General features: G+C 44.4%; 1 protein-coding gene across 4 annotated transcripts in view; it reads right to left on the bottom strand.

Annotated features, from left to right (window-relative positions):
* Scn8a (sodium voltage-gated channel alpha subunit 8) overlaps positions 1-26338 on the bottom strand; it is a 168311-nt gene that overhangs the window by 32437 nt on the left and 109536 nt on the right. For all 4 annotated transcript variants that reach the window (XM_085678622.2, XM_085678620.2, XM_085678621.2 and 1 more), the window contains exons 13-19: positions 16776-16908; positions 10857-11095; positions 6922-7095; positions 4704-5060; positions 3046-3516; positions 2399-2516; positions 1851-2005 (exon numbers count right to left, since the gene is read on the bottom strand). In XM_085678622.2, the coding sequence (XP_085534748.1) occupies positions 1851-2005; positions 2399-2516; positions 3046-3516; positions 4704-5060; positions 6922-7095; positions 10857-11095; positions 16776-16908 (1647 nt within the window). The remainder of the gene's footprint in view (positions 1-1850; positions 2006-2398; positions 2517-3045; positions 3517-4703; positions 5061-6921; positions 7096-10856; positions 11096-16775; positions 16909-26338) is intronic.

The raw sequence follows: 26338 nt of genomic DNA, 5'->3' as shown, positions 1-26338 counted from the left end.
TCCCACTGTACCTAGTATAGTGTGATTGTTTCTTGAGAAAACCCCACTCCTCACTGAGCAATTTACTTGCAGATGATTTTGTTTATAAGAGAAATGATGATTACTTACATCAATGATGTAATTGGACTTTCTGAGTTAGCCGAAAAGATATCAGTGGCTAAGACAGTTAATGAAAATGATTAGGGAAATGGTTTGGGTTATTCTGTCAATTGTTCCAAAAAGAGATACAAAAAAGAAGAAGAAGAAGAAGAAGAAGAAGAAGAAGAAGAAGAAGAAGAAGAAGAAGAAGAAGAAGAAGAAGAAGAAGAAGCAGCAGCAGCAGCAGCAAAATAGGCTAAAAGTTACCTTCTCCTTTGTTAGATGTGAGATTTGCATGCATTATAAAGCCAGAAATTCCGCCCGTGGGAGAACAGGCTGATGATCAAAGACAGCAATTACATCCCCACACCCAAGCTTAGGCCTGAGTTCCTTGGTCGTGCAGCTTACAGAATTAATTGCAGGTTTTGGTATGCAGCTTGAAAAAACAAAATTGTGAAAGGAAATTAAATGACCCTACTGTGTGTAAAGAAAAATGCTGTTTAAGTGACTACTTGTCTAGACTTTCTGTAGAGAAGAAGCAGGCTAGGGGCTGCTGCACTGGAACTGCTGCCTGCGGGCACAAAGGAACTGGGATGGACTTGGCTCGCTTAAGGCTTTGTTAATCAGAAAACAATCATTGCTTTGGGGTGAAGATGTTATAGTGGGAAAATTAATACAAAGAAAAAAATGTTTAACTACTCATGGGCGTCTAAGAAAAACATGTAACTTGTGATCATAATGTGATTTCTTCATGTGTAAAGATTTTAATTTGTTTTTGGAAAATATGTAACTTGTGGCTGTAAGGTAATCTTTCTTGTGTAGAAATTTTTGTCTTAGGAGAAATGAAAGGGATAAGAGAAAAATAAGAAATATAGAAGGAGAGCAAAGGGAAAAGGAGGAGGGAATCGGGGCAGACGAATGGAACAAGCAGCAGCAGGAGAAAATTAAAACAGCTGTGCAGTTTTGCCCACACCACCCCTCTCCAGTGTCTGGGACCCGCTGAGAGCTGATTCCCTTGGCAGGTCTCTCTGTGAAGCCCCGAGGAGTCTGGAAGTCACTCTGAAGACCAGGCTTGCCCTGAACTCATGGAGATTCGCTTGTCTCTGTTTCCTGGGTGCTGGTTAAAGGTGTGGGCTAGCAGGCATGCATCTGTTAATGGCACAGGGTCTCGCATAAGCCAGTGTGCACTCTCTTGTCCTCTGTGAAGGGTAAACATTGCTTATGGCGAAGCAGAAAGAGAGTACAAACCCCTGGGTCACTGCTGTTTACTCTGTGTGGAGAATGACGAAGACCATCCCCATTCTCCCAGTGGAGTCTGGCAGAGGCCATGCTATTCTCACCCAGGAACCTCCAAAGCACCTCAGGAAGCACAGTGTAAGTCGCTGTGTGACAGGTGACCCAGGGCAGGTGGGACAGCCTGGCTCCCATCTGACAGGCCTGTCATCTTTTGGGCCTCGGGTTTTAACCCTAAAGCCTCCTTAATAGACTTCTCTTAGGATGGCTCAGCACTGAAGAGCACTGACTGCTTGCTCTTCCATAGGTCCTGAGTTCAATTCCTAGCAATCACATGGTGGCTCACAACCATCTATAGTGGGATCTGATGCCCTCTTCTGGCATAAAGGTGTGCATGCAGATAGAGCACTCATACATAAATAAATCTTAAAAAAAAAAAAGACTCCAGGACCCAGCCAATGGGCAGAACCACGCCCAGTCTCTTTCTGCTATCTTTCTGCCCTTCCCCCATTAGTCCCAGTCATTCCCCTGAATCTCACCAGGGCACCACTGCTGAGCAAGATCATGAAGATGATGAAGGTCTCAAACCAATTGTGCTCTACAATGAGGAAGCAGGTTTTCCGAAGGATCCACCAGGACTTGCCTAGCCCTTCCTCAATGTTGACCTGGCAGCACTTGAACCGCTGGACACAACCTGGCGCCAATGGAAGAGTCAGGTCAAACGGGATGCTTGTGCGGCCTGTCCCTTTCCAGCCTCCAGCACACAGCAGTGGGACAGCAGCTAAGGCTATATCCAAAGTGACAGGACCAGAGCCCTGCGAGGATGCAGTGTGAGGGCAGCAGGAGGGTGTCAGGAGGAGGCACGCTGCAGCGGAGACAGTTCTAGTGGTAACCCGGGGGCTGGTGTCAAGAGAAGACAGGCAAGACAAACTAGACACTAGGAACTTGTGTGTCAGAACTGAGTAAGGGAAACAATACAAAACTTCTGACCAAAATGATGGCCAGCTCGTGCACCCCCCAACCCCTGCACTGAGGTAACTGAATGACCTGCAGGCTTCATGCCAGCCCTTTTCTGTCCCCTTTTCACCCTCTGTGAAGCAGGCGTCCGGATCCAAGTATTCCTCAGGCTGCTCCACAGGGACTTCTTCCACCTCAGGCTTGATATCGATGGTGCTTCCCTCAGAGGAGCTGGTGTCATCCAGTTTCTAGTCATAAAAGAAGAGCATGGTCAAGAAGATGCACAGGGGCATAAATCCACCTCTGCTGGGGTCACGGGCGCATGCCCCTGACCTGTGCCACCTCTGCTGGGTCAGGGACACATGCCCCTGACCTGTGCCACCTCTGCTGGGTCAGGGACACATGCCCATGACCTGTGCCACCTCTGCTGGGTCAGGGACACATGCCCATGACCTGCGCCACCTCTGCTGGGGTCACGGACAGACAGGCACTAGTCACAGGGTCGTCTGTGGGTCTCTGGGCTACAGGTCAAGTGGACAAAGAGGAGAGACAAACTAAAAGGGTTTATTTACTCTGGCCTCAGACCCAGGGACTCCAGAAGTCATGCAACGAACTCAGGCTTAGCCCAGAGACCATGGCTCTGGGGGATGGGCTGGCTCCCAAAGTAAAGTGCCTATTGCAGAATCTCTCCATTAGGCCCAAGGCTGAGCCAGTCTTTGGAGCTGATGCCCTTCACACACACACACAATAGGGGTGGTGTTCTCAGTTGGGACCTACATCTTTGCTGCCTTCAGGGTCTGACTCGCTGCTAACGTCCTCGGTGTTGAGGTTCTCAAAATCAGACTCGCCCACAGCAATGGGCACCCGAACAGTCAAGTTTGGGTTGTTGATGAAGGACATATGGTCCTCATCAATGATGTACTTCTCCACGCTGCTGCCGATACCGCTGGTTGTACCGTTGCCATTCTTCTGGAAGTCGCCATTCCGGTGGATGTCCACACCAGTGTGGTTGGCGATGCAATTGGCCTTCTTTTCGTACAGTTCATCTAGAGGTTTTACCTCGTCTGCCTCCCGCTGCTTAAAGTGCGCCTGCATGAAGGCGTGCACCTTTACTTTGGTCCAAGCCACCCCCTTCTTGATTCGGATGACGGAGATCTGCAGATTGTTCATCTCCCCGTCGTCATCTGTGGCTGCTAGGTTGTCTGCACTGAAGGAGCTCAGAAGCAAGGCCAGAAATAGGTTCAGCACCTACAACGGGGCAGCAGGAAGAGGAACAATGGTTATCTACTCAGGGCTACAGCAGAAGCCAATAGCGCCACACTGAGCAGAGTTTCTGTTGTACTTTGTTTGGCTCCTATCATAGCTCATTTTGTTTACTGATTTGTGCTATGGATGAATGCATGACTGTATGCATGCAGGACATGCGCTCTCCTAGTATGCTGTGTCCAGCTCCTCCACATGGTATTTTAAATGTTCCCATCACCAGACAGGGATTTCTTTTGGTTTTAATATAAGGAGTTTTTGCACCTCCCTCAGCTCTTTTATACTTTGATATTTGTACACACACGCACCAAATACATTATGCCATTTTGGCCTTTAAATGATTAAACTCGTAATGATTATGACGCAGGTAGCTTTCAGGTCACACTTCCAGCAACACTGAATAAACTACAGAAATGCAGAGATGGAGTCCAGAGAAACTGTGACGAAAGGTGCAGGTCTAGGAATCAGTAAAAAAACAATCACCCAGAGACAGGCGCTAGAGGACCAGGGTTTAGGGACTAGGGTAGGTAGAGAACATCACGGATCACAGAAACACTGTAATGACTTTATTATGGGAGAGCCAGGGCTGCAGACCAGCTTCTTCCAGCAGAGAAGGGAGAAGAGCCGCACGGTCTGAGCTTATGGGGACTGGGTGAGCTGCTTTGCCAGCTGAAGTGTGCTGTGCAGTCATCCAGTGAGCATGGGGCAATGTCTGTGGACATCTTTTTGTCATTGAAATTGGGAGATGCTCCTGGTGTGGGTAGAGGCCAGGGACGGTGGAGGCTGGGACAGTGCAACAGGCCCACAGCAAAGTATGTGGCCTGAGCTTTCAACAGTGCCAACGGGAACACATGCTGATGTTTCTAGAAAAAGGAACGTTTTTATAATTGGAAGGACAAACAGATAAAAACCCTCAAGTCTATCATCTATGTGACCTTGGAGGAAGGTGTAGGGTCACTTGACCTTACTCTGTTTTCCCTTTTCAGTCATGATCAAGGGTTGCCAGGGTTGATCAGGGTGTACCATGACTCAGTGGGCACTCCAGTAATAGTCACTTCTTCATCTGTACCTTAAAGCAGACCTGGGCCAAGAAAGAGTTCAACAGAGGAGGAAGATGGTAAAAAAGCCAAGCAGCCCGGGGTGAGCAACAACAGATCCAAACTGGTACTAACCACCAAGTTGCCAATGACCATGACCATCATAAAGACAATGAGGCACATGGCCTGGCCGGCCACCTCCATGCAGTCCCACATGGTCTCGATCCACTCCCCGCACAGTACGCGGAAGACGATGAGGAAGGAGTGGAAGAAGTCGTTCATGTGCCAGCGCGGCAGCTCGCAGTCCTGGTTGATCTTGCACACGCACTCCTTGTAGCTCTTCCCGAAGAGCTGCATCCCCACCACGGCGAAGATGAAGACAATGATGGCCAGCACCAAGGTCAGGTTGCCCAGGGCACCAACGGAGTTCCCAATGATCTTGATCAACATGTTCAGGGTGGGCCAGGACTTGGCCAATTTGAAGACTCGGAGCTAAGGAGAAAAAAAAAACAAACAAAAATGAAATGGTAAAGCATTGTCTCACAACATCGCTGAAATAAAATGTGAAATTAAGAAGGTTGGCTTAAATTTGTCACCCTTAGGAAAGTCTCAGAACTTTCTAATCATGTCTCAGACTAAAAGAGATTAAATTGAGGTATGGATAAAAGAAAGTTGGATAATTTCAGAAATTAAATGAAAAGTTTAAAGCTAGGACCCAAGGACCTGCCTCTGGGTCTTTATATTGTTCTGAGTCAGAGTCCTTTCTAATTTGGTTCCTGAATTCTCAGAAAGAGAAACAAGCAAGAAGTATATAATCTGTAGGGAATCATAAGGATAGTAAAATAGTACCTCTGTTACCCTAAAAAGCAAGCATTAGAAAATGCTAAGGATTCCTTTGGCTTGCCAACAACTGGCCAATGGCTGATACGAGAGTGTGAGACATTCAGAATAATTGGTGGAAAAATGACAACTCCCAAGTAGTGGCTGAGCATACATGGCCAACATCTGTGGAAGGGGCAACCATTGTCACTAGTTCAGAAAACATAAGTTTTGGTGTCTGGTCTATCATAAGTGTTTATACTCTGTAATAATTACAAGGTCCTGGCAAACAGGACTAAGAATTACGATGCACGAAGCCATGGTGTGTTGGCCAAGGGAAGAATAATACTAATATCAGCATTAGATGTCACTTGTTATAATACATGGACATCTTGGTAGATGTCAATAGCAGTAATTTGTGCCAGCTGGAAACGTGGGCCTTCTCTGAAGGCTTGAGATTCACCCATGTGCCATTCTGGACCACTCGCATTGCTTTTCCTGCTTGGCTTCTAATTTATTCAAAATATTAGTCTTCAGGTTTTTTTTAAATCACTCAATCCTTTCTCTTGTAATTGAGATAAGGTTTGCTTTTTAAGTCTACTATAGGGCACTGGAGAGATAGCTTAGGGGTTGAGAGCACTGACTGTTTCCACCGAGGAACCAAGTTCAATTCCCAGCACCCACGTGGTGGCTCACAACCACCTGTAGCTCCAGTCCAAAGGGATCTAGTGCCCTCTTCTGGTCTCCTCAGCCACTGCATGTGGTGCACAAACATGCAGGTAAATACCCACATGCATGAAGTAAAAATAAGCAAATCTCAAACAAACAAACAAACAAACAAACTATGGGCTGGATCCTGCCAGCCATTTCAACGAGGTGGCACGAGTGCAGTCTCCGTCCTATGAGCTCTACCCCAGCCCAGAGGGGCACAAATGAGCCAAGCAAGAAATTGCAAGGCCGGGCATCTTCTCCAGGTGTCACTCCACCTGTGTCTGCAGCTGCTCTGCAGAATCCAACAACTTCTTCAGAATCACTTAGCAATTTAAACATTTCCTTATACAAATATGTTCATAAAAATGACATTAATCACTAATAACATGGAAAATTAAGTTCAACCACTAATTCCAGTATAATTTAATAAAACACTATTTTCTTTTCAATTTCTGGAAGGTGTTACCATACAGAAGAAATGAAAAAAAAAATCTTTGAATACATAGGTTCTCTCTACTTTGGGGAGAATCAGAGAAACAGTGCAGTAGCCAACCAAATGATCTCAGAAGGTCCCAGGACTCCCTTCCCTGCTGAACTAACCATTATTTCCTGAGGAACCCCTAAAACTTAATTTCTTTAGCTTTTTGATTCCAAAACCTATTTTTCACACCATACTGTAGTTAGCAGAAAAGTTTTCAGGAATTTAGTGGTCAGCTGCAGTGGGGCAGAGTGTGTGTTAGGGACAGCCTATGCTAATTAGAATGCTCTCTAGTGGTCAGCTGAGACAGGAAGCATGCAGAGAAACTGGAGGAATCTGGATTACCAGTCGGAAAGACCGCAGCACTGACAGCCCCTCCACATCTGCGAGACCCAGCTCCATCAAACTGAGCGAGACAATAAAGCCGTCAAAAATGTTCCAGCCTTCTTGGAAATAATAGTAGGGGTCCATGGCTATGAGCTTCAGGAACATTTCTGCCGTGAAAATCCCAGTGAACACCTGAAGGAAGGAGCACCAAAAACAGCAAACCTTTATCATCTCTTTCAATACGACACACCCAAGTCTCAAAAGCCAGCCTTGGCCTCTACGCTGCTGGACATCAACACCTACGGAGCCCATGAACACCCCACATTGATACAGGACAGTCTTCTTTTTGTTTGAAGGACTTTTCAGTCCCACTGTTTTCATCTCGGCCACCAGAAACACTCAGTTCATACTGTGTAGCATGTGGCTAAGAAATAGCCTAAGCAGTATGAAGAGGATACCAGGCCACCCCCTTTTAAAGATTAGCAGGCATTTTGTGGTCTAATTTTCTGGGGGAGTAATTACAATCAGCAGTGATGTATCTCCATTTCAAAGTAGCTAGAGAGGACTCTGAAAGTCGTTACAAAGAAAGATAAATGTTAGAGGTGACAGACCGGTAAGCTGCCCTGACCTGAGCACTGACCAATGTGCACATGTACTGAAATGACAGCTGTGACCTCAAACACACACGGCTACTTATCAATTAAAAGAAAGTAACATGGGGCTGGAGAGATGGCTCAGTGGTTAAGAGCACTGGCTGCTCTTCCAAAGGTCCTGAGTTCAATTCCCAGCAATCATACGGTGGCTCACAACCATCTGCATTGAGATCTGGTGTCCTCTTCTGGAATAAATCCTTTTTTTTTTTTTAAAGAAAGTAACACTTGTTAAAAAAAACTTTTAGTATTTAGGTTCATAATATACCCTATCATTTTTGATTTGCTATTGTAACTTACCAAACCTAGTCATAGGCTGCAGTTTAAGTCATTAAAGCAATTGGATGTTGTCCAAAGTGTATAGAATCAGAAAGAGTTCATAGTCTCCCTACTCACCATTTTACAATGTCTCTTTCTGAGTTTTTAACGCACATGTGTTACAATACCTAATTTTCACAGCTGTTGTGACTCTGCTCTGCGGCTGCACTATCTTCCCGGTCCATTTGATTGCTTGCTCCTGTTCCACTGGATGGAACATTCCCCAAGGAATTTCCTCATTGTTGGAGACTTTGGTGCCTCCTTCTCACCTTTTCAGTATGACATCCGATTCATTTGCAGCATATTGTATGCAAGAACTACACCTTCCAGGTTCCTATGCCCTGGCTTCTGCCCTAGAGAACACTTTGTATTTCCTGGGGCCTTAGGAAAGTAACCTGCTGGAAGAATGTCAAATTACGGGACAGAGGCCTGTAACAAGAATAATACCTTAGGATGGACTGCCCACATATGTGACTCTTACTATCACATTTTTCCAGAGAACTTTTTAAGCAACAATAGGCATGACACCATAGTAATACACAGGAAGGGGTCTGGAGTCAGCTATTGAGGTCAAGCAGGGCAGCAGGGACCTCTGCGGAGGGCTTCCCAGGACCAGAAGTCAGAAGGAATGTGACAACCATCAGTCAGGGGGCGGTTTCCTTCCACTGAGGAGGACCAGTCCTGTGCGGGCTACAAGAGGTAGGCTGAGAACTGCCTGGATGGCTATGCTACACTGGCACCGAGGTCCAACAGTGAAGTGGGGCTGGCAGAGTCAGAACTTAAGTAGGGTGACGAGAGCATCTTGGTGAGGAGGACACATGAAGAGGAGAGCTCTCTGCAGCAAAGACCAGTGTGGGAAGAACAGGGCCCTCAAAGAGAAGTGGCCCAAGCTGAGAGAACAGGAGGCAAGGATGTGGTTTGAGCCGGGTAGAAGTGAGCACACGGGAGTGTTACAGATAGTCAGTCCAGACAGGATGAAGAGAGCTTCCGTTCTAAAGACAACCTGTGCAGGGGCAAGAAGTGTGTCCAGGCAGCCTTGCGTGGTTCTTCAAGAGTCAAGTAGGGTACACAAAATAAAGATGTGTGGGGTGCCCTGTGCAAGTGGCCAGAGTCTTGGAAGCATGAAGGACTTTCATATGGAGAGCAGTGGTCTGGACGCTAACGGGGTGGAGGTACCACCTGACGTGCTGAGGGCACCCAGCAGAGGCTACTGGAACTAAACCTGGGCGTCTATATCCTGGCAGGCAACACTGGCTTTGAGATTACATACGTCTATGGCAGGGACTGGTAAGTGGATTCTCAGAGTCAGGAGTTTTGAAGGTACAAAGCAAGGAAACAGAAAGAATGCTATGGTGTTGGACTAGACTGGAAATGACAGAGCCCTCTGTGATTGTCACTGTGTAGAATGAGTTGTTCTAAATGGCTTGGCTTCTACCGAGCAGGTTGCTTGTTGCTCTAAAAAGCACACTCTGTGGCCAGTTTTGGCTTCACAACACTATAGTCACTGAAACAATTAGGACTTCCCAAGAATGTCCTATTCTATCCTGGAGCAGAAAAAATGCAAAATTAACCTGGATTGTTTTGAGGAGTACCAGAAAGCATGGAAGAAACTAGAATATATCAAAAGGACACAGAAACCATGTTGAAGGGCTTCCTAATAGCCAAATCAGGGATAGGGTAAACATCAAAGTCAATGACGGTAGTGCGCTGTAATCCAGGGGATAAAAGTGAGAAGCAGGAGTCCATCCTGATAGAGAGGGATGCGTCAAAGTCAAGTGAACAGGAAATTTAGATAATTTAAAAGTGTTTCCCTCGCAAGTGTTAATTAATTACAAATGGAAAGGAAAGACTGTGCAGAGACAAGCCCAGGGACCGAATGAGGATGGAATGGAAATGAGGAGACAGATGGAGCTGTGCTTGGCGGTGGCAATGAGCACCACACAGCCTGCTGACACCGCACCAAACCACTGCCCTGTGGGTCACATAAGCATCAGACACGGGCTGAGGGAGCTCTAGAAAACTGGCCTGTAATCTGCAGAGAGTAAAAGTTAAAAAAAAAAAAAGAGGCAGAAAAGGGAAAAAAGGAGGAAGAAGAGAAGGAAGAGGGAGAGGAGGAGACGAGGCCTGCTCTGGGCAAAAGTGTGTTTTCAGGATGGGAACTAAACATGGTATTAAAATAATAGTGTGTGAGGGTTGAAGGTGGAAATCTCACGTGTGTGGGATTGTGTATGTGAGCTTGTACAAGAGGAGAACATGAGTGTAGGAACACTGGGCAGTGCCCAGGTGAGCTCGAGGACTACTTTAAACTCTTTACTACTAGAACACAACAATTTTCACTTTGTACTAGGAAAACAGATAATCTCAAATGTTAACTTCTTGTTGTTTTAAAGCTTCGTATTTTTACCTTCTAAATAATATAACTAAATAAATCTATGACTTAACATTATAAGACATTTGGCAGAGGTAAGTTAACAGCAGAAACTGGATGATGGCCCACAAGTTGGATTGGAGGGGAGGCACTTTGGAATTGAAAGTTTTGAGGTAAGTTTTAAGTGCAAGCAACGTAGGGTGCTCTATGCACTACAACTCCCCATTTTAGGTTATTGTTACCTAAGGCACAAGAGGAAGTGGATTTTTTTTTTTAAAGCAATGCAGGGATCAACATGAGAAACAGAACAAGAAAGGGACAAGAAAAAAAACAATTCAGAAATGCTTGGCTCGGGCTGCTAAGCCAACCCACTGTTCTTGGTTTCCCATTGCACTGCAGTTGGTGTCCTGCCAACAGCTCTAAGTGACAGCCTCAAAGCTCTGCATGGGACACAGTAAGGGGCGCTGCACCAGCCGTTGGCACCATACAGACGCGCTCATCTCCAGCTAACCATCACTTTCTTGTTAACTGAATCCCAGCTTCCCAGATCAGGAATGGAAGGCCCATGGCCAAACCATGCTCAAGTCATTGCATCAGGAGACCCCGCTTCGTCTTACCAGATTCCCTACGGCCAAGACATGTTCGAATTGTGGTGTCATGGGATGATGCTCCATCGCCATAAACAGTGTATTCAGAACAATGCAGATGGTGATGGCTAAGTCTACAAAAGGGTCCATGACGATCAAGTTCACAATCTCTTTCAGTTTTATCCAGTAGGGGTGACACTCCCAGATGAGGAAAGTGTTGGCAAACTTATACCAGCATGGAGGGCATTTTCTCTGAGACTCTTCCAGCTCTGGAGTAAGCAAAGAAGAAAGAGAGCTCTCAGTATGTACACACACACACACACGGAGAGTAGTGGTTCTCAACCTATGGGTTGAGATCCTATGGGCGAGTGTCGGATGACTCTTTCACAGAAGTCCCCTAAGACCATCAGAAAACACAGATATTTCCATTACAGATCAAACAGTAGCAAAACCAGTTATCAAGTAGCAGCGAAAACAGCGGCTTGGGGTCAGCACAACATGAGGAACTGCACTAAGGGTTGCAGCATTAGGAAGGCTGAGAGCCACCGGCACAGAGAGAAAACAGGACGCACGGTATCTTCCTCTACTTAGGTGGTTGTCGCTGTTGGTGGTGTGGCTGGAGGGTGCCTGCTGCTGATCCTCAGGCTTCCTTCACATTAAGGGAAAAGGGCAAGCCCCTTCCCTATCAGCAATGATCTAGTTATACACACAGCTCGATGCTGGGTACAGGACAGATCCTGGTGGCCTGGTTTAACCTCCCACTTCAGTTAGTTCAGTGCTCACGGGCTGGATGATCAAAAGAGATGGGACCTCTAGGACTCGGCAGGGACGTTACAGGTCCGAGCAGAAAGTGAACTGCCAAGCTTGTCAGACAAGGGTACATCCATGCAGTTAAGGGTTAGAGATGATGCCTGTGTGGCAGTAAGTGCAGTGCCTGGCACAAAGGGAATCCTGGGATACATGAAGGTCTGTGTTCTACAGCGTGTCATTCCGTTTTCACCAGAGCAGCCATCAAAAGTATAAACACTGAGGCCAGGAATGTCCAAATACTAGGCAAGACACTTACCAACAATTATGGGGCCATGAAAAAGTTAAGCCATTTTTAAAATTTTAATTAATTAATTAACTCATTTATTTTGGTGACAATGAAACAAGCTGGGAGAGATGACTCAGTCAGTAAAATGCTTACTGTACAAGCATGAGAACCGGGGCTCAGATCCCTAGCACTCAAGAAAGGACTGAGCATAGCAATGCACGTGTGACCCCAGTGCACATGTGTGACCCCAGTACACGTGTGTAACCCTAGAACATATGTGTAACCCCAGTACACGTGTGTGGCCCCAGTGCACATGTGTAACCCCAGAACATGTGTATAACCCCAGTGCATGTGTGTAGCCCCAGAACATGTAACCCCAGTGCATGTGTGTGACCCCAGGACTTGTGTGTAACCCCAGGACAGAGATGGGCAGATCTCTGGAGCTCATTGGTGCCAGCGTAGCCTCCTGACCACTGGTATCCATGCACATGTGCACAAATGTGTACCTGCACACACCTATACTAACACATACACGTGCACATGCATACATGCAAAGGATTAAGCAAGCTAAAATATCTACCAAGTGTCTCAGAACACCCTAGCTGATGGTGAGCACCCTGGATAGTGTATCTGGCAGAAATGCTGTCTCCATCAGCAGAAAAGGTATTGCTGGCTGCCTGCCATACATGTATGTACTATGTTTTCAGAGTACAGGCCAGTGCCCCCACCTTCAGTGAGGGTGCAGCTCACAGCTGAGGTAGCCACACAGGATGCACCCCTCATGTGCCCCTCTGCCACTCTCCTGCCCTTTCCTGCGCTCACGCTTGCTTTCTCTTCCCGCAGTTTTTCTCTCCATCCCCTTGTACGGTCTTTCTTTCTCTTACCCTTACTTTGTCTTATGCCCTTTCTCTAAAAGAAGAATCTATGTTTTCAAACACTTCATGTGGCCCATACATAACGGAGGTGAGCCAAGAATTACTCTGGCTGAAGTGAGAGCAGGAGCTTGAGGCCAGCCCAAGATGCCCTCCTTCCCAGGTGACCTCCCCAGACACACAGACACATGGATGCCCTCCTCCAGGAGGCTCCCCAGACCTGGGAGACTCTCAGCACTGAAAAGACACTGACTACACGGTCTCTCAGACTGTTTAGGAAGCCAAAATTAAAAAGAATGATTGGGCAGCTAAGGCAGGGAGCTACTTAGCCTGCAGCCACACCAACCCAGGTACAAGGCTCAGGTGACAAAACTTCCCTCAAATCTCAGGAAATGGAAGAGTTGGGATCACAAAACCACAAGTTTCTCAGCCAGTGAAGATGCTCTTTAAGAAGTCTAACTTAAAACCAGCCAGACGGACATCTTAAGACCAAGGATGGAGGTCTGCAGGCCCCCAAGCCCAGTTACACTGATGACATGAAAATACAACTCCCCCCCAGAGCTGGGTACCCCTGTAAGCCTAGCACTCGGGAGACTAACGGAGAAAGACTGCCACAAATTTGAGCCAGCCTGGGCTAAGTAACAAGTACTAGGCTAACTAGCGCTGCATGGTAAGTCCCCAATTTTAAAAACAAAACCCAACAACAATCAAATAAATATAAATAAGCAAAACTTTCCAGTGTTTCCCAAGAAAATGGCTGCTGCCACCCACTCCTCCCGTCATTCCCCAGCCATGGGCTGTGGTCCAGGACGGTGGCTGTATCTTAGCTACCTAGGGTGGGTATATGACTGGCTCTCTCGTTGCTAAGAAAATGGTTGCCTTGGTTTTCAGATTGAAGGGCCTCAGTGAGAGCCACGTGGGAGTTTGCGTGGGAAAAGAAGTCTGTGAGGAGAATTTGCTTCAGCTTCTCTCTCACAGAACTCCCTCCTTTCCCAAGGTAAATTTAGTTTTCCTCCCCGAAAAAGAAAATGAAAAGGTTCTCTTATTTCCATAAATTCTTGTCGTACATATTTGGAAGTTTGGTTCTGTTCCTTTTTTATCTCCCCTTCTCCAAATGTCTGCAGCTCGGTGGCTCTGTGGTGGAAGAGGAAGCCCTGACTGCTCACATTTGAGAGATGACACAATTGCCACACTTTATACTGCACTAGGCTCCAAGTCTTAGCAGAGATCATGGGGGTTTCTCCACCCTCCGGACCCTCCAGAAGACCCCCACGGGGTTACCTGTTCCCAGAGGGCGAGCCTCGGCGATCAGCTCCAGAGAGTACAGTGAGTGTGGGAGGTAGAGAAGATCCTTGGCTCAAGGAAGAGGCTTGTTAGTTTCCTTTTAGCCTTTGTTGTTGTCATTAAATATTTGTTTATTCATTTATTTATTCACGAATGAACCAGGGTCTCATTATGCCGCCTCATAGGTTCACTGGATCTTCCTGCCTCAGCTTCCCAAGTGACAGGAAGGACATATATACACACTGTACCTGGTGTTTTCATGGGGACTTTGCTGTTACTGATCAGGCCCCACAAGCCTCCAAGGTGAAGTGCTTGTTGGGGGAACGAGCTCAGATAAGGGAGTGACGTGTTCGAAGGTTTGTGGGGTTTCTCCTACATTGTTTCTGGGTATTCTGGAGGGGTTACCCACATGTCTCAGTCCAAGGAATTCTGGATCTGTTTTCACAGCGCACCTCTGAGTTCACCAAGATGGAGGTGTGAGGACCAGGCTTACAGCAGGAGTCTCCTCGACTCAACTCAACAACTTCCAGCAGGAAAGAGTCCCCACACCTCCGCACTTTCTGCTGAGCGGAGGAGGTGACAGCAGACACTAAGAGGCCGGCTGGCCGGCTGGAGGGCAGTGACGCCTGTGGCCAGCTCCGGGGAGTCAGCACTGCTCCATGCACCAGCACTACCGCTCCTCTCCCCTTCCCCAACGTCTCTCCTCCCTCAGCTCTACTGAATTAGTCGGCTTCCATCTGACCAGCCCTGAAACACTGCTCTGCTGAGCAAGTTTGCAGTAGAATAGTGTGATGAGAAAGGGCAGAGGGACTTTTCTCCTCAAGCATAGGGTTCTAGAATTCTCCATGGTAGTATCTAAGTCTTTAGATAGGCAAGAGTCTGTTTCATTGGTTCAAAAGCAATTACTTAAATCTTTGGATTAAGATAATATCAGAGATTCCCAATTATAAGTCTGTAAGCAGGGATAAATTACTCATTTAATGCTTTTAATGGAGCAGCAAATACAGCAGGGTCAGTGGTTAAAACCAGTGGGTCTTTGTTAATGTCTTCAGTCTCCTCTAGTCACGCAGTTTCAGCTCATCAGCCTCAATCAAAGGAGTCAAGACAAGGTAGGACAGGAGGGGTGTCTGGGGGTAGGATGGTACGACACCTATGGGAACAGTCGGACCCAGAAATTGTTACTACAGCCACCTCCATCCCCTGAGCGATGCTTCCATCTTTTTTTTAATGTGTGGCTAGTGGGAAGTAGGAATGTGTAGAGCAGAACGGAGAGAGACAAGGTCAATCTATAAAGTACAAGTGTCCTATGGCTTATATTCAGCTATGGCTCCAGAAGCGACTCCAAGCACAGCAAAGCCCAGTATGTCAATGTTGTTTGAGGCTCCACACTGGCCAAACCCTGGGCCAGGCCACTGTAATGAGCAATCGGTAATCGCTGCTCTGGATAGATAGTTCTCTTGTTCCGATGTCCCTGCCAATAACGAATGTATCTGCTAGAGCTGTTCTTCTTCAATTGCCTTATACACTTGGAAAGATCCTGTCTTGGTTTCTAAGTGAATAATAAAATTAGCCAAAAATTTCAAGCTAGTGTTTTTCAACTTGGAATTCTTACAGTCTGCAGTAATTTCCCTGAAACATCAAGACACAAGGCACACAGCTTGAAGACACTTACTCCATCACACACTGACCATGACAGGGACAGAAAAACTAGAATGGACAGTGATTGTTCAGGGTGAAGGGAGGTTGCTCAATTTTTAAAAATTAGCACTCTCTTAAACCCAGTTATGGTGTGTCTCATTCTTTATCTGGGGTACCAATATTCCTCCAGGGACTTCTTAGGGGTTCTCTTTCTGTAGCACCCCAACACACACACACAGAGTGTGCTTAAACAACTCAAAAAATTATGTATCCTGTGGCTAGCAGGATACTCCTAAGGGCCCACCATCTCAGGGACTATGGTTAGTGCTGAAGCAGCCTGGCTGTGTGTACTCTGAGAACAGTTATCTGAAGCTAAACCAGCACCAGATGGAGAAAACCAAACAAAACCAATAGGAATCCCATGTGAGGGATTCTAGTTACTGAGTTTAGCTCCACGAAGAGCCTGGGATCTACACCAGGACTGTGGAGAGGGTGGTAGTTGCCAGAGGTACCATGCATGGCCTGAAGGAAAATTCTCAGCAGTTCTATGGCATGCCAAGCCATGTCAGGGAGAAACATGTAGCCCAAAGAAGTCAGCACAGCAACACCACTGCAGATGGGTAAGGGTTCAAAAGTGACTGCTCTGTCCCTGCGGCATTAAGTCTGGTTTGGGCTTATCTAGTGACACATCACATTTTTGTGGATATGTGAGGTGTCTGGAGAGTGGCAGAATCAGGAATAATCAAATGCACAGTACCTGCTCCTTCAGAAAACGGTACGCTGTGAGGTGAGACCAGGAAGGAATCCCTACCCATATGCCATGCAGTCTCAGCGTCTACCCGCGATGGTTTTGCTGGAGCCTGCTGAGATCCTGCAGCCGTTATCCGCTGGCCCTCCCGCCCTATCAGTGTAGGGTGCTGGCAGTAGGTCTTAGGTCTTTACTTGATTCTCTGAATACAGCTTTGGGAAGACAGTTTGTGACCTTGGTTTCTATATTTGGTAAGGTCTATTCCAAAGGCTCACAGAGTTTTAAATGCAGATCCAGGGGCAGGGTTTTATTCCCACACACATTACACACTCACAGATCAGTTGCTCTGCTAAGCAACACAGGGCACAGACCTTCCACTAGCGTATTTGTGACGACACTCATTATGCTATTGATTCTGTCCTTCCGTCCATAAGAGGCAAGCTGGTCCATGGAGACTAAGAGAGACCCAGGGCCTTTCTTCTTGATTTCCACCTCAGTTGTTGCCTGAAAAAAAATAAATAAATACCATAAAGCAAATAGGGTGAGTAAAATTTGGTAAGCACAGGCTTGGGCCCCACTAGATCTTTAGTCCAGAGTGTGAGCAAGGCCTTAAGATCTGCACTGCTTTCTTAGAGTTTTTAAAACTTTTTATTAGTTGTTTGAGAATTCCATTCGTATTCTGATTATGTGGATCCCCAGGTCCACTCACCCCCTTCCCTACCCACCCGACTTAGTGCCCTCCTTCCTCTCGAGCAGCTATGCTTGCCAACAGCTCCTCAGCCAGGACAACTTCACACCCTCCTCCCTGGTTGGATTTGGTCTGGCCCTGAGAACTGCAGGAACAACTGGCCTGGCAAGATATCCTGAGAGTAGCCAACCACTTTCTGACAGGATTTAGGTCCTGCTCCCTAAGACACTTAAAATGAAACAAAAAACTTGGCCCTATAATCCTACTCACTTTAAGAAACAGAATGTAATAAGTTGGCCATGGATTCTATTAAGTTCTGTAGATGAGACCAAGTCATTTGAATTTAGTCAAACCTTCAATGAACCAAGAATCTGGCTGGGACCTGAGTACCTTCTCCAGGTAAGCATAAAGCAGGAAAACTACAGCCTGGGCTGACAACCAGAGGGACTGCTTCCCGTCCTCCTCTCACAGCCACAGCAATTGGCTGGAGTTGTTTTCTTGACAAAGTAAGTAAAATTCACCCGCCCGGAACTCCAGAGGCTGAGATCCTCAGATGCTCCCTGCCCCTTCCAAATGGTGAGCAAACATCAGCCTGGCTTCAAGCTCAGAAGAACGTGTGATAAGACTGATCTTAAGTATATTGTACCATATGCTTCTCTGGACATTTAAAAATGGGAAATTAAAAATAAATCTCATTTTTATGCTGGTTTTTTAATCCTAGGTACTTGGGAGGCAGAGGCAGGTGGGTCTCTGTTCCTTACTGCCTTTGGACTATGCTTTTGTGACTATTCGACATCAGACCAGTCTTCACGGATGGTTTAAAAACCACCTCTTTAGTAACCATGCTGTCCCCTGTATTATGCCACCTATGTGGACATTCCTGCTCCTTCCATGGCAGACGGTCACCATTTCCAACACAGGAAAAGACATGTTTGTATGAGACAAGAGAAGCATGCCAGATCAGCTCCAAAATGATCTTGGTTGTCTTGGAAATGAAACACTTCTGAGGAGCAACTCAAAACCCCTCTGTCCTTATATTTAGATCTGAAGGATTGCAGAGGAATTCCTAGCAGGTATCAAAATTTATCTCATCAAAGTGTTTACTCACACTGTCCTACTGACCAACACATTTGGTTCACGCAAATGTTTATGTAGCAGAAGTAAAGAAGAAATGGAGAGGAGAAAGAACTGCTTTCCTTGGGATTCCTAACTGTAGTACTATAAAGACATCTGTATACGTAAAAACAACTTAACTGCTATCTCAGATAAACAGACATTTCTCTGAGAACCCACTTTTTGCTAATTTCCATTCTGATAGAACATTTAATAAATCAGATTAATCTACTACACTATAAAAGTGATAATCATGTAAAACCAAACACACAAAGACTATGTATTAGACACTTCTGCCATTGGGTTGACTCTGGATTGTACTGAGTCAACCTTCAATCAATCTACAGTGTATAATGGCAGAGCATTTCCAGAATGTTTCCCTCCAAAGGATGATGATTAAGGAATGGGAAACTACATATAAAGACTTTGATATCTTACTATCCTTTTCCTGCATCTGTATAAAGTAAGATATAAATTCTTCAGAATATATTAATAACCTTAAAAATCAAAATTAGTGAAAGAAGGATCTACAAGATCGAGTGAGCTCACGAGTTTATCATGTAGGAATCCTTCCTAGGAAGCCCATATTCTTGCCTCTGCAGTGCTGGGGACTAGACTCAGGCCATGGCTTCTTTACTCCCAATCCTAGCTGTTGTTTAAAAAAAAAATCTTCACATAAACCACAAAAAAGTTAATCTTCAAACTTATTAAGGCATAATGACTATTACTCCTGTCTTCTTATGGCAAATGTAAGAGAGAGGGTATAGGGACCAGCAACTGGGTTTAACTATTTGAGAGACTTCTAATCATAATAGATGGACAAAGAAAGACATTGTACAGTAAAACCAAATTTAAGCAGTATGTAGTTCATAGAAGGCACCAGAAGGAAAACTTCAACCTGAAAATGTTGACCACCCTCAACAAAACACAAGGAATAAATAATCTCTGACCAGCAAGTCAGAGTGGCAGGGGACCCCCAAACCACAACAGTTAACCAACACTGTTTCCCTGATAACTTCCCCAATAAAAAGGCACAGAATGGAAGTGAAAACAGGCTCCATCTTTCTGTTGCACCCAGGAAACACACCTCAAATCAAGGACAGGCTCACCTCAGGGTACAAGGATGGAAAAAGATATTCCAAACAAATGGGCAGAAGAATCAAGCCAGCGTGGCCAATTCAGTATCTGACAGAATAGACTTCAAGTCAAAACTAATCTAAAGAGATAGGGAAGGATACTATGTACTCATCAGAGGAAAAAAAATCTACCAAGAGGGTATTGCAAGTCTAAACATTTAGACACCAAACACAAGAACACCCAAGTTCATAAAATAAAAAACAAACAACAATGAAATACTACTACAGCTTAAATCACATATTGATCCCCCCACACTGATAGTGTGTGACTTCAATACCCCAATCTCGCCAATAAACAGGGCACCCAAACAAAAACTAAACAGAAATGCTGTAGCTAAATGATGTTATAGCCAAATGGTCCTAGTAGATAGTTACAGAACAAGTCACCCGAACGCAGAAGAATATATCTTCTTCTCAGAACCTTACAAAACTTTCTTCAAAACTAACCACATACTTGAACATAAAGCAAGTCATCTCAACAGATACAAGAAAAATGAAAGAACCCCCTGCATGCTACCTATCAGACCACTATGGAGTAAAGCTAGACACCAACAACAACTGAAAGTCAGTTTATAAACTCACTGGAGACTGAACAACTCTCTACTGGATGAAAAATGGGTCAAGGCAGAAATTAAGGAAGAATTAAAAACATTTTAGAATTGAATGGAAATGAATACACAGCATGCCCAAACCTATGTGACGTGATAAAGGCAGTCTAAGACGCAAGTTCACAAAGCTGTATCGACATAAAAAATTGGAGAGATCTTGTATTAGTAACTTACCAATACACCTGAATACTCTAGAACAAACCAAAGAAATAAAGCCCAAAAGGAGTAGATAGCAAGAAATAAACTCAGTGATGAAATCAATAAAAACAGACAAAAATCAATGAAACAAAAAATTGGTTCTTTAAGTTGACAAACTCTTAGTGAAATTAACTAAAAGATGGAAGAAAGATCAGAATTAGAGATAAAGGGGAAATCCAGAGAATCATGAGAACATACTTTAAAAACCTATACTCTACCAAATTAGAAAATCTGAAAGAAATGGATAATTTTCTTGATACATACCACCTACTAAAGTTGAATCAAAATCAGAGAAGCAATTTAAACAGACATATAACTCCAGTGAAATAGTAGTCATTAAAAGTCTCCCAAACAGATAAAAGCCCAGGGCCAAATGATTTTAGCACAGAATTCAACCAGACTTTCAAAGAAGGGTTAATGTCGACACTACTGAAATTATTCCACAAAAGAGAAACAGAAGGAACACTGCCCAGTTCTTTTTTTACAAGGCCATAGTTATCCTGATACCTAAAATACATAAAGACCTAACTCAGAAAGGGAATTACAGGCCAGTTTCCCTTATGAACACAGATACAAAAAATTCTCAATAAAATACTTGGAAACCAAACACAAGAATATATCAAAGAGATCATTTACCATGACCAAGTAGGCTTTATCCCAAATGCAGGATGGTTCAACATAAATAAATTGATAAATGTAAACTACCACATATACAGACTGAAAGAGGAAAAACCACGTGCTCATCTCATTAGATGCAGAAAAGGCCTTTGATGACAAAATCTAGCACTCATTCATTTTAAAAAGTTCTAGAGAGATCAGAGATACAAGGGACATACTTCTTTTTTTTTTTTTAAAGATTTATTTATTTATTATGTATACAACATTCCTTCCATGTATGCTTGCATGCCAGAAGAGGGCACCAGATCTCATTATAGATGGTTGTGAGCCACTATGTGGTTGCTGGGAATTGAACTCAGGACCTTTGGAAGAGCAGTCAGTGCTCTTAACCTCTGAGCCATCTCTCCAGCCCACAAGGGACATACTTCAACATAATAAAGTTAACTTACAGCAAGCCCACAGTCGATATCAACCTAAATGGAGAAAAACTCAAAAGTATTTCCACTAAAATAGAAGACAAGGCTGCTCACTCTCTCCATACCTATTCGATTACAGAACTTGAAGTCTTAACTAGAGCAATAAGACAAGAGAAGGAGACCAGAGACCTCAGTCTAAGGCCAGATACACTGAATCTGACAGCAGAGAAAGTAGTAAACAGCCTTGAACTCGCTGCACAGGAAAGACTTTCTGAACAGAACACTGATAGCACAGGCACTAAGAACAACAAATAATAAACAGAACCTCATGAACCGAAAAGCTTCTGCATGGCAGAGGACACCATCGTTCTGACAAAGTGGCAGGCTACAGACTAGGAAAAGTTCTTTTGTTTTTTCCTTTTGTTTTAACCAACTAAAGAACTAAGAAAAACTGGATATCAAGAAAACAACCGAATTAAAAATAGGGGGCAGAGCTAAACAGTGTTCTCAAAAGAAACACTGGAAGAAATGTTCGACATCCTTAGTCATCAGGAAAATGCAAATCAAAACTACTTTCAGATTTCATTTTACACCTGTCAGAATGGCTGAGATCAATAAATAACACAAATGACAGCTCGTGCTGGTGAGGATGTGGAGTAGGGGAACACTCATTCATGGCTGGGAGGACTGCAAACTTGTTGAGCTGCTACAGAAAGCAGTGTGGTGGTTCCTCAGAAAGCTGGGACTAGATCTACTTCAAGACCCAGCTACTCCATTCAGGCAGATACCTAAAAGCCTCTACATCTGGCTTTTATTGCTGTGAAGAGACACTGTGACCATGGCAACTCTTATAAAGAAAACATTTAATGGGGGATGACTTGTTTCCAGTTTCAGAGATTCAGTCCACTATCATCATGACAGAGAGCATGGCAGTGTGCAAGCAGACATGGTGCTGGTTTCATCTTGACCAAAAGGCAGCAGAAGTTGACTGACAGGCACACTGAAAAGCTTGATCAAGAGACCTCAAAGCCTGCCTCCACAAGGACACACTTTCTCCAACAAGGTCATACCTACTCCAAGTCCATACCTCCCTGTGAGATCATGTGGTTCAATTACATTCAAATCACCACAACATCCCACCACAGAGACACCTACATGGCACTGCTCACTGCTGCTCTATTCTTAACAGTCAGACACTGGAAACAGAGTAGATTAGCAGATAAGTGGATAAAAAATGTGGAATATCAACACACTAGAATATTACTCAGATGCTAAAAATGAAATTATGAAATTCAAAAGTAAATGGATGGATGTAGAAAAATAATCCTGAGTGAGGTAATCCAGATCCAAAACACAAGTATTATATGTATTCACTTATATGTGGATATTAGCTGTTGAATCTTCAATAACCAGGCTACAATCTACAAAATTACAGAGGTTAAGTATAGCACAGTGGCAGAGGGAGTGGGTCACCTAAACTCAGGATAAGTTAGTTCCATCTCTTCTAACCCAAATGCAGGGTCTATCAGGGTGCTGGTGTACAACCTCCTGAACTGAGTCCTTCCCACAAAGACACTAATGCTTCTGCAGAGGGCTGGTTCTGACCACAATTCTCCAGATTTGTCCAAGGAAGCTCCAACTTCATTCTGATTCTAAATTGCTCCCACAAGAAATATACAACTGAACTTTATCTGCCAGGCACTTTCTTAGAACTAAAATGTATAGTGTTTGAAATGTGTCCCGAGAGCCTTTGCAACCATTAACCTAACATCCCATTTAAATATTTCTACATTCTCATGGGATTCTGCTTTGGAACAAGTCTACAATAACTCCTTTTCCTCAAAGGGGCTTTACAGTCTTAGAAGGAGACCATCCTCCTAAGTCAGGCAAGTCGATTCTTCTATACCTAGGGCTAAGAGAGAAAATGGAGCATGAAGAACACACGGAAGATAAGACTGTGAGCACCTCACATCAAGGTCAACAATGAAGACGACAGTCTCTCGGGGAGGGAGCTGTGAGCATCTAGGAGACAAAGCTTGGACATTTGCAATCTGCCTCAACAGGTTTTCAAGTTCAGTGGGATTTCTGGATGCTGGTGGTACCTGTTTTCTTTATGAGAAAGAGCAAAGATTCTCACTCTCCCAGTTCAGAGAGAAAGACACGGAAAGTCTCCTCCTCCCATGTTTCAACACAAACCAAGTGCAAAAATTCCTGAACCATGAAAAAAAAAGCCATCATTCAATCCCAATCACATAATTAATGAAGATGTGAATGTTTTTATGAGATGCTAGTGATATAATGACTGAAGTAATTTTTTAAATTGTTATTTATTTTATGTGAATGGGTGTTCCTTGCATGTATGTCTGTGGAGCACGTGCATGCAATGCCTGCAGGATCCAGAAGAAGGCATCAGATTCCCAGGAACTGGAGTTACAGACAGTTGAGAGCTGCCATGTGGGTGCTGGAGATCTAGCTAGGGTCCTATGGAAGAGCAACTGGCACTCTTGACCTCTGAGCCATCTCTCCTGCTCCCTTTCTTCTGTTGTTTTAAACAGTGTATTGCATTTCTTTTATTTTCTTTTTCTTTTTGTAGAGACGGGGTTTCTCTTTAGCTTTGGGACCTTTCCTGGAACTCGCTCTTGTAGACCAGGCTGGCCTCGAACTCACAGAGATCCACCTACTTCTGCCTCCCAAGTGCTGACATTAAAGGCATGTGCCACCACTGCCTGGCCCATATTACATTTCTTAACTGAACTCAAAGAACAAAAATACACATGTGGTATAACCTAAGCGTGGACACTGGTGCTACAGCATCAGTGGCTCCTCTACCAGCCAATGAAACATGAGTATGTGTGAAAACAAGTTAATTCTTGGCTATGGGCACACTCCAACATGTCTGATAGTGGGGTTACTGTAACTCAGCCCAAAGAGATGGTGACTATTTTCTGGTATAGGCTGCTGATGTAGGTGGGCCTTCTGTCTATGTGTTATTTTCATTGGTTAATAAAGAGACTGCCTTGGCCCTTTGATAGGACAGGAAATTAGGTAGGCGGAGTAGACAGAACAGAATGCTGGGAAGAGGGCAATGAGGCAGATGCCATGGAGCCAGCCACCAGGTCAGACATGCTGAATCTTTTCTGGTAAGCTACCACCTCGTGGTGCTACACAGATTATTAGAAATGGGTTAATCAAGATGTGAGAGTTAGTCAGTAACTAACTCTCTAGAGATAATGGGCCAGGCAGTGTTTAAATGAATACAACTTGTGTGTTATTATTTCTGGGGCTAAGCTAGCTGTGCGGGAGCCAGGCGGGATGAAAAGCAGGCCTGCCCGCAGCTCCTCACTATAGGCTGCCAGATAAGTAATTAATACCTTAAATTTCATATAACTAAAATTATAATGTCTAACATAAAAGTATTAATATGTCCTTTTAAGAAAAATGACTATTTCCCCAACTTTGCAAAGAAGCTAATAGTTTAGCTGTCAGAAATATCTCTTGGGCTTTAGGAGACCTTGGTTTCACTTCCACATATACAAGTTACCAACTCTTTCACTGATGACAAAAACCACCCCTTTATAGTGTGGTCACAAAAATTATGTGATAGTAAGATGTGGTGGCACATCTATATGTTCAGTACTTAGGAGGGTGAGACTGGAGGATCTTGAGTTCATTGCCAACCTAGTTTACATATAGAGATCAAGGCCAATCTGAACTACACAGTGAACTTGTCTCAAAACAGGCAACTAAATAAACAAAACCCAACAGTTAGAAACGTAGCTCAGTCACAGAGCACTTGCACAGAATGGGTTAGACACCTAGTACCACAAACAAAACATGGATAGTTGGTAGGTACATAAATAAGAAAATTACAAGAAAGGAAAAATAACTAATAACTTCTCATCCCAAAGGCAACTTCCATAGTCTTCCATCAGCTGTCTTTCCCCCTCTATGTCTGTCTTTATGTGGATCTGATCTCAAGCCACATAACAGATGCACCCTACTTTGTCTGTTTGATTCTTCATGGGCTGTTAGTGCAACGAACACATTTTCCCACACCATTAACAACCAGCCCTAACCGAGGCATTATGGCTTCTAATAAAATGATGCTCCTAGTTATGAAGAGCCTGAGAATGAAATGTGATGTGGGATTCCCCGCTGTATGCTGTGGATATGTTTTATTACCATTGAATAATAAAGAAGTTGCTTTGGCTTATGGCAAGGCAGAATAAAGCCAGGTGGGAAAGTCTGAAGCAAAATATAGAGAAAGAGTAGGCAGAGTCAAGGAGATGCCATGTAGCTGCCGAAGGAGACAGACACTGGAAATTTATTGGTAGGCCACAGCCTCGTGGTGATACATAGATTAATAGAAATGGGTTAATTTAAAATGTAAGCGCTAGCTAGGAATACATCTAAGTCACTGGCCAAGCAGCGTTGTTATTACTATAGTTTCTGTGTGATTATTCGAGTCTGGGCAGTCTCCGCTTACAGATATGCTCTTGCCTACTGTCTCTTCCTGTCATGCTGGAGCTCTGGTCTCCTGGCCTTGGGACTCTTCATTCCGTCACCATCATCCTTGGAGCCACTTCAAAGACTCTCCTAAGTGCCTACTTGGTACTGGACACCAGGATCCTCTGAAGGCCCCAGCGCAGGGAGGAACAGAAGCCAATACTCCATAGCTATCTGCTCAACTGAACCTCAAAAACATTTTTCCACACAGTACAAAAGAAGCCACTCACCAAACCTAAAATAACCAAACCCAGTCAAACCAAACCTAACCAAACCTAATCTAACCAAACCCAGACAAACCAAACCTAACCTAACCTAACGCAACCAAACACAACCAAACCTAACCAAACCCAAGCCAAGCCAACTGTCTGTCAAGACTGACCATACCTTAAGCTGAAGTTGAAGACACTTCCTAGACATCTCATCTTTTTTCTTTGGGGAAAACATCAGCTTTATTATTTGACTTATAAACCATAAACCTTTCAGTACAACAAAATTCAATCTGAATGTTTGAATTTTGAAGCTGCCCCAACTGCATTACCACATGACCTACCCTGACTTTCCACTGGTGTCAATTCTTATTTATTTTCCCAGAGAATGTAACTAATTAGGTATCAAGCCCAAAATTTGCCCTAGATACAGAATCAGTGA

Source organism: Myodes glareolus, chromosome 19 (genome assembly GCF_982192425.1).
Source record: "Myodes glareolus chromosome 19, mMyoGla1.1, whole genome shotgun sequence".
Lineage (NCBI taxonomy): Eukaryota > Metazoa > Chordata > Mammalia > Rodentia > Cricetidae > Myodes > Myodes glareolus.
Note: the sequence above shows the minus strand (reverse complement) of the source record. Positions and strands in the feature narration are given on the sequence as shown.